This window comes from Diabrotica virgifera, chromosome 4, assembly GCF_917563875.1.
Source record: "Diabrotica virgifera virgifera chromosome 4, PGI_DIABVI_V3a".
In the NCBI taxonomy this organism is placed as follows: domain Eukaryota; kingdom Metazoa; phylum Arthropoda; class Insecta; order Coleoptera; family Chrysomelidae; genus Diabrotica; species Diabrotica virgifera.
In genome coordinates, this window is record NC_065446.1 from 182,656,787 (window position 1) to 182,665,882 (window position 9,096).

Below are 9,096 nucleotides of genomic sequence, written 5' to 3' on the forward strand. Positions count from 1 at the left end.
AACTGTTTTATTTTTTACCTTAGAAAGTTTGGTATAAAATAATTTTGTAGGCTTCTACAATATTCGTAAACCTATTAATATTAAATCTTTTTAAATCCTCAGTCACAAAAAGAGGTGACTTTGAATGAGTTGGTAAAGGTGGTTTTTGCATGTTATGACAAGTTTTATTTGTCAATAGCTCACTCAATTTCTACCGTAGAGATAATTTTTGCAAACCAGATTCTTGGGAATTAAATGGGCTACAATCTTATATTTAAACATTTTTTCGTATCTCTGATTCTAATCTTGCTATTCTGAAGAAAGGGCCATTTTTTTTTCAAACTAAAAAATTCGTTATTCGCTTTTAACTCCATTTTTTTAAACTAATCATTCTAAGCCGTTCAAACTTCTTAAACCTATTAATAATATATAAGTAAAAAAGACCAAATAAGATAAATAACTAATTTTAATAATTGTGGTGATTAGGGGGTTGCTTGCGATCACTATTTCGCTGAAAAAATAGGGACTGACATTCTTTTCATTATAAGTCACTTAATTTTTGAGCTAGAGACATTTTTTTATTTATGGAGATAGATATTTTTAAGTACTTTAAATTAGTTTGAACAAGTTTTCCTCGAAAAATGCATAGTTTTCCCGTCTTTTGACTCTGAAACTACAATATTTAGCATTTGACGAAGAAGAGTTAACATATATATTAAAGTATAGCTCGATTACTATTGGTCTTAAAGAAAACTTAAAAAAAACGCTTTTGCTTATTTTTTCAAAAGGCACATTTTTGTTAAATAAAGGTTTTTTAATAAAACGAAAACTTTTGGAGATATTAGCAGAAACCTTATTAGAAACATTGATTTTTTCGATATAAAACTAACACTTTCGATAGGGAGTAAATCAAAACTATCAATTTTATCAAAAAAATATATAGAACGTTTTTTGCTTAGAATGAACGTTTTTACCAACTTGTTTGATTAAAATATAATAAAAAATGTCCACCCCCGAGATAGGGTGGCAACCACCTCCATGGTAAAAGCGCCTTTCGGCATGATATATATTTTGATCCTTGGACTATCCACTACTTATCCTCAAATTTTCAAGCCAATCGGTCCATTCTGTAAAAATTGCGAGGTTTTGTCCTATTTTAAGCTTCATTACTTGGACTATTAGGCATTTATTACATTATATATTATATTAATCTGTTGCCCTCCATATACATATTATATTAACGTTTTATATTTTTAGGTCAAGGACTATATAATCAGCGTTATTTTGAGTTTGTTATTCGGTATTTATTTTACACTGATTGTCGAAGAGCCAGGAAATATGCTTCAAAAGAAACTTTTACCACAAATTAACAAATGGGAGAAGATTTCTAAAACCTATTAATATATTGCATGTTTTTGGATTTGTGTAAAAATATATATAGATTCCATAAAACTTTTGGTGCATTTCATTAATACCACCTTGAATTTTGTGTTTAACTTACATAGCTTAAAGCTTTGTCTCCACCAAAACAACATACCGCAACTTACTGCAACAATCACACAAAAGTTTGCTGTTGTTGTAGTATTTTAGACTGTGTTGCAGTATGTTTATTATGTTTATGTCGCAGTTGAGCAGTTGGAGTATATATTGTGTGTTTCCATCTTCAGCGGTAAAGATAAAAGGAAATCTTGCAACATTGTGCAACAGCGACAAATCTTAACATCAATGTGAACCGCTTAGTAGTTAGTCATAGTCGCTAGTTGTTGACAGGTTCGAACTGTTTGTTTGTTTTCTGAAATGTGTTGTTGAAGTGGTATTTAAATGGACTGTAAAAGCCTGTATTAACACATATAAGAGATAGTTATAAAAACAAGAAACATGTATTTGGAATGCAACTGAAAAGAATTATAAATGCTGAGAAGCGAAACCTGGTCCAAGATTTGCAGTAGTATAAACTGTGAAAATATAGAAGAGGCAAAATGAAACAAAAGGAATTTGTAAGTCCAGTTCTACAGAGAGGGGAAGAAATACAAGGCTATGAACCCAGCAAACAGGTTTGAGCCCAGTTACGTGATGATTACGTTAAATTTACGGCAAATTTCAACGAATACGTAACTCGGTGATTTATGACGGGAAAAAAACGTATTTCAGTGCCAAATCATTCACCTATATATTAGGACTTCCTTTATACATGTTTGACATTAGAATAATATAAAATCATAATGACGAATATAGTACATGTTTTTTATAGTAGGTGTGAATGTCGGTTACATCGCAAAGGTACGTTTATTTCACGTAATAATCACGAAACAGAAATAACTCCCTTTGGTTAAATTTTGAGAACTATTTTGGAAAACAAAATTTTACAACGGTGTTGGTTAAATAGGTATCGCTTGAATTTTACTCACTTTATTTTATGGACGTCGAAAAATTAGATGTATTTCACTTAAAAGTAATGTAAATAATACCAATATTTAAACAAAAAGCTTATGATTTCGCTTTTAAAATCATTTAGCACAACTATTTCAATCCAACCTTGATTTGCCGCTATTTTTGCTATTTTTTTCTTTAAAAACATTACAGGAGCTAAAATGGTGTTGAGTCTAATTTTCAAATCGCCCGCGGTGATGACGTACTACCAAGCCTTTCTCCTCCTTTTAAAACTATCACCTGACCACGGTACATGATTAACATAGTTGGTTCGAAAAATAAATTGATCGATTTATCGAATAATAGGATTATTTCGATAGGATTATTTGTTTATATTATTCTGGTATTGAAATAGATTTTTAGTACCTAAGACCAATTAGTTAATAGTAGAAGAAATTTAAAAACAATACGAAAATACGTAATACTAATTTAAAGTAAGTAGAATAGTTTAATTGTAATTTAAAAATAATCGATTTTTAAAATCGATGATCATAACCTCTATAATATCAGCTTCTCACATTTCTCACAACAAAAAGTGAAAGCGTTTTCCTCACTGCTCGAGGGTTGAAGTGCCAATGATGCAATTAGAAAAAAACAAGAAAGTGTCGAAGTGCCTCCTAGAAATAAAAAGTGACCTGTGTTGTGTTTTGTGTTGGCAAATTTTTTAATGTGTCTTTAGGTCGGTATAGTCTGTTCGCTAAACTCAGACGCAACTGGCTACATATTTTAGTCGATAACTTTTTTGTTTTTTGCCAATTTTGCAAAAATTGGCGAAATTACTAACTATTTAGTGATTATTAACTATTTAGTAATTATTTTTTGCCAATTTTTCTAAAATTGGCAAAATTACCGACTAAAATATCTAGAAAGTTGCGTCTGAGTTTAGCGAACAGACTATACCATTTTTGGTTCATTATATTGTGTAATAATTTATTATGCAAGACAAATGTTTTAAAGTCTCTAAATTCTACTAAATAAATACATTGTTAATACTTTATATTATGCTTGTTTTATTTATATCATATGAGGATAATAATTACGTGATTCATAACTTAATTAAGGTCGAATTATTTACGTGAACCGAGGACGTATCTTTCACGTGAATACTAATATATACATTCCCTAAAAGATACGTTAATCAACACGTATTTGCAACGTCAATTTCCTGAAACATTTTATTGCTATTTAAGGTAAATAACACGTCTATTGAAGACGAGTTATTCACGTAATTTAAAGACATGTGACATTCCAACCAAATTTTTACGTGAAATTCACGTAAGAAATTTACGTATATTGGTGACAAGTGTACCCAAAATTCCCGTAATTAACACGTCGGTCTGTTTGCTGGGAAGAAATCTGGAGCAGGTGCCTCTTTCATCGCATATAATAAACAACTGTTGCTTCAATGGATACATAATGATGCATCTAGTCGCAAATACCTGCAACATACTCCAACATTGGTATAACAAAGTTACTTGGGTGGATACATTTGTTACAAAAATGTGAAACTTAATTCAACTTGTAAAACACAAATGTTAAAGTATTGATGGAGCAGAGAAGAAAACTTAAAGATAACAAAATAGAATACAAAGAAAAACAGAAACTAATTAAACAAAAAATAAAGGTAGCTAAAGAAAAATGGATGGAGGATAAATGCAAGGAATTAGAAAAGTTGAATGAAAAACATGATACGTTTAATATGTTTAAAAAAGTTAGAGAAGTAGCTGGTCTTTATTATAAGAAAACTCCACATACTATAACCGATTCGTCGGAAAAAATGATAATAGACGAACACGAAATTCGAACTACCTGGTATAATTATATAAATGAACTGTATAATGATGATAGACCCGAAGAACTGGACACTTTAGATGAAGGTGAAGGACCAGAAATACTAAAATCAGAAATACAACATGCTATAAAATTGCCAAAAAACAAGAAAACCGTTGGTTCCGACAACATACCTACAGAAATGTTAAAGCTCATAAATGAGGAAAACATTGGAATACTAGTTAAACTTTTCAATGATGTTTATTCGACTGGTGATATCCCTGAAGATTGGTTAAAGTCCGAATTCATAACCCTACCAAAAAAACAACGTCCGAAAAACTGTAGCGACTATAGAATGATAAGCCTTATGAGCCACACCTTGAAAATCTTTCTACGTATCATCCACAGTAGAATCAGAGATAAATGTGAAGAAGACCAGGATGAAACATAATTTGGCTTCAGAAATGGACTGGGAACCCGGGACGCACTCTTTGCACTAAATGTGCTATTGCAGAAATCCCGAGATCAAAGGAAAGACGTATTTGCTGTATTTATTGACTATGAGAAGGCCTTTAATCGAGTAGAACATCACAAATTAATTAAAATATTAAAGGATAAAGGAGTTGGTAGTCAAGGTGTACGAATCATAGAAAAATTATACTAGCGTCAAACAGCGACAGCTTGCATAAATGGAAAATCAACAGAAATATGCAAAATACAAAGAGGTGTCAGACAGGGTTGTATACTGTCCCCACTGTTGTTCAATTTGTATTCAGATAGAATATTTAAGGAAGCGCTGCATAATTTGGAATGGGGTGTGAAGGTTAATGGAATTCTGATAAATACAATCAGATATGCAGACGATACAGTTATTTTAAGTGATGATATAAATGGATTGCAACATCTTTTAAATGCCATTGACACAGTGAGAAGAGAGTTTGGCCTAAATATAAACTGTTCAAAAACAAAATACATGGTATTTAGCCGTTTGGCCCATCAAGATTCACGGTTACATGTTGATGGTCATATAATTCAAAGAGTACCCAGTTTTAAATATCTTGGTTGCCATATTACTGAACAACTACATCCAGATAAAGAGATAAAATGTAGAATCGAGATAGCCCGCACGACATTTTTAAAAATGAGGTCATTCTTCTGTAATGATACCTTGCAACTTCAACTTCGAAAGCGCATGATTAAATGCTACATTTGGTCAGTCCTCTTGTATGGTGTCGAAGCATGGACATTAAAAATATCCACCATTAACCGCTTGGAGGCCTTTGAAATGTGGCTTCACAGACGTATTCTTAAAATACCAGGGACAGCTCTGCTGACAAATGTGACAGTCCTTAAGAGAGCAAATGCTACCCGCGAGCTGCTTGATAACATCAAATATAGAAAGATGGCCTATTTTGGACACGCAGTAAGGGGAGACCGGTATATTATTCTTCAACTTATTATGATGGGTAAAATCGAAGGACGCAGAGGAATTGGTAGAAAGCAGGCCTCTTGGTTGAAGAATATCCGGGAGTGGACAGTAATAAAGAAAGCAGAACAACTACTTAGAATAGCTCAAGACAGAGACAGTTTCGCCATGTTAATCGCCAACGTCAAGGGGACTTGATAGGGCACGTTAAGAAGAAGAAGAATGTTGCTTTGGTGGAAACACACCTTAACCCGGGAGCAGTCGCACTCACTTCTGTAACGTAAGTAGTCGCGCGTAGAGAAAAAATCTCACGATATAGATTTAAATACAAATTTAAATCAAATTTCTATTTTATAATATTTTTATTTACTTGTTATGTTAAAAATATATATTTCTAACAATTTTAAAGCTAATTAGTTCTCACCAAAGCCATAAATTCCACAAAAAAAAATAAAAAAAATTAAAAAATAAAAAATTTCTACGCATTACTACGATCTTCCTCGAGGCACTTACGTGTGGAAAGTAATATTGAAAAAAATGTTCATCAAGTTATCACGGAAAAGGATAAAATGGGAGATTTTTTCTCACGGCGCCACTGCCCCCGGGTTAAGATATAGAAAGAAACCTGTGCAGGTAAAAGGTAGCATAGGTATTAGATAGGGCCATATTTTGAAAATATTTTCAAGTATACAGAGCCACCCATATTGACAGGGTGGAAAAAACTTATCTTTCTTTTTAATGGAACAAGCTGTATATTTTTAATTTTTCGACTCATCAATCTTCTGGTTTTTGCAATATATATTTTGCAGTGTTGGATGATGTAGTTTAAGATAATTATTTTCTTTATTAATTTCGTTGCAATATTAACACAAAAATTGTAGCGAAAAAGAGTTATATTAGCAATCTTTAACCCTAATCAGTGTATTGGTTGAGATGACCCTGGAATTGCTTCATCCATAATATGAATCTAAACTAAGCAATGTTGAAAAAATTTTCAAGTTATCGCGGAAAAGGATAAAATGGGAGATTTTTTCTTACGGCGCCACTGCTCCCGGGTTAAGATATAGAAAGAAACATGTGCAGGTAAAAGGGAGCATAGGTATTAGATAGGGCCATATTTTGAAAATATTTTCAAGTATACAGAGCCACCCATATTGACAGGGTGAAAAAAACTTATCTTTTTTTTTAATGGAACAAGCTGTATATTTTTAATTTTTCGACTCATCAATCTTCTGGTTTTTGCAATATATATTTTGTAGTGTTGGATGATGTAGTTTAAGATAATTATTTTCTTTATTAATTTCGTTGCAATATTAACACAAAAATTGTAGCGAAAAAGAGTTATATTAGCAATCTTTAACCCTAATCAATGTATTGGTTGAGATGGCCCTGAATTGCTTCATCCATAATATGAATCTAAACTAAGCAATGTTGAAAAAATTTTCATCAAGTTATCGCTAAAAAGGATAAAATGGGAGATTTTTTCTCACGGCGCCACTGCTCCCGGGTTAAGATATACGAGTATTTAGAAAGAAACATGTGTAGGTAAAAGGTAGCATAATAGGTATTAGATAGGGCCATATTTTGAAAATATTTTCAAGTATACAGAGCCACCCATTTGATAGAGTGGAAAAAACTTATCTTTCTTTTTAATGGAACAAGCTGTATATATTTTTAATTTTTCGACTCTTATCAATCTTCTGGTTTTTGCAATATATATTTTGCAGTGGTGGATGATGTAGTTTAAGATAATTATTTTCTTTGTTAATTTCGTTGCAATATTAACACAAAAATTGTAGCGAAAAACAGTTATATATATTAGCAATATTTAACCCTAATCAGTGTATTGGTTGAGATGGCCCTGGAATTGCTTCATCCATAATATGAACCTAAACTGACGTTATAAAAATATTTTTGTCTACGTATTCAATGGAAAGACAATTCGTTTCAGTCAAAGCCAAACAAATACTAACCTCTAAACGAATGTTTTGCATAATCTGCACAATGACGCCTGAAGCCGTCATGCGCGCCTGACAGTAGTAACGGCATGACGTATTTAGGCGTCATTAGCACCCAAAGGGTTAAAAAAATTCGTAACACTGGTAGAGCTGAAGCTCAACCGGTCTTCTAGTCGTCTAACAACAGTTCCTATCAACAATAATCGAGGATGCGTTTTCGATAAGATTTTACCGTCTCAAATACAAAGCGTCCAACCGAAGCGTATATCTTCCAGCAATATTTATAAACATGTTAAATAATCTCCAACACGTTAGTGTGGATGCCTATTATTGCTACAAATACGTGGAAAAATGGATATTGTAACCTCGTAAACTTGTTTTTTGGATGGTGCTAGAAAGATCACCAGTGGAGATACTGCTAACGGTAGCCAGATGGTTGGTGGAGAGCGAGTCGTGGGTTCAAAACTAGCTTTTGGAACGGGGAATGGGTCCAACAAAAGAAATAAGTAACGATAAGACAAGATAAGGTAGATTAGAAAATATAGAGAAATAGATAAAAAGATAGGTAGGTAAAATCACCAAAGATAAGAAGAATAAATAAAAAGGGCGCCACTTAACTTTTTAGTCTCACAAGGGGAAAATTAAGAAACCTCAGAAACGAAAACATGTAAGGAAAGTAATTAGGTTCTGCGACCAAATACAAAACAATTAAGAACAGTTAATTATTAAATTAATGTTATCAACACACTACATATATAAATAATAAATTAATATTTTTGGTCGAATTCATCCACCTACTTACCTACCAAATTTAGTCAGCGTGTTCTTTCTCCTGGTCGAAGATATAGTGATAGATTAGATATTAAGATCAGAAACTTATTAGGAGTAGATAAATAAAATTCGTGAATAAAAAAAACAATATATTCAACAATAATGATTCACGAGAAGGGTGAATCCCAAAAAACAAGAAATAAACAGTAAACTTTAACCTTAAGGTTGAAGATACATACACAGAGAAAAAACTGCACCAACAATTAAGGTGTGGTTGTATACATGTGGAAATAAACAATATTTAAAAGGAGTAAAAACAGTAAAGAGTAACAATTTAAAAAATTCAATAAATCACATAAAAAAATTCTCTCTTTGCTGTTTAGGGCTTATCTCGAGATAACGGGTATTGTAAATTTAATAACGAAAAGTAAATACACAAAACAAAGGTAATTAAATTTAAATTCAAAGAATACAAAAATAGGTTACAAAAATTCTGTAGTACAAACACCAAAAACCAACTCGCACTTGGTTTAACAACTGTTCTGACTGAATGTTGAATGTTCGTAATTATTATTTGAGAAAAGTTCTTAATGAATTAGTAAATGTTGATATTGAAGAATTAAATGTTCTTTTAATTGAACTGATAAATCGGTAATTAGCCTTAACTACAGTTGAAGAAAAGTTGACTTTGTTAAAAAATTAAAAAAAATCTTTTATTACATTAGCTGGCTGTGGTAATACAGAGTAACTTATACGTCACGT

General features: G+C 31.9%; 1 protein-coding gene across 1 annotated transcript in view; it reads left to right on the plus strand.

The window, feature by feature from the left end:
• The window catches only part of LOC126884026 (uncharacterized), a 74,692-nt gene extending 73,261 nt beyond the window's left edge, over positions 1–1,431 (plus strand). Inside the window, exon 6 of the mRNA XM_050649815.1 lies at positions 1,237–1,431. Within this exon, the coding sequence (XP_050505772.1) occupies positions 1,237–1,380 (144 nt within the window). The 3' untranslated portion in view covers positions 1,381–1,431. The remainder of the gene's footprint in view (positions 1–1,236) is intronic.
• The last annotated feature ends 7,665 nt before the right edge of the window (positions 1,432–9,096 follow it).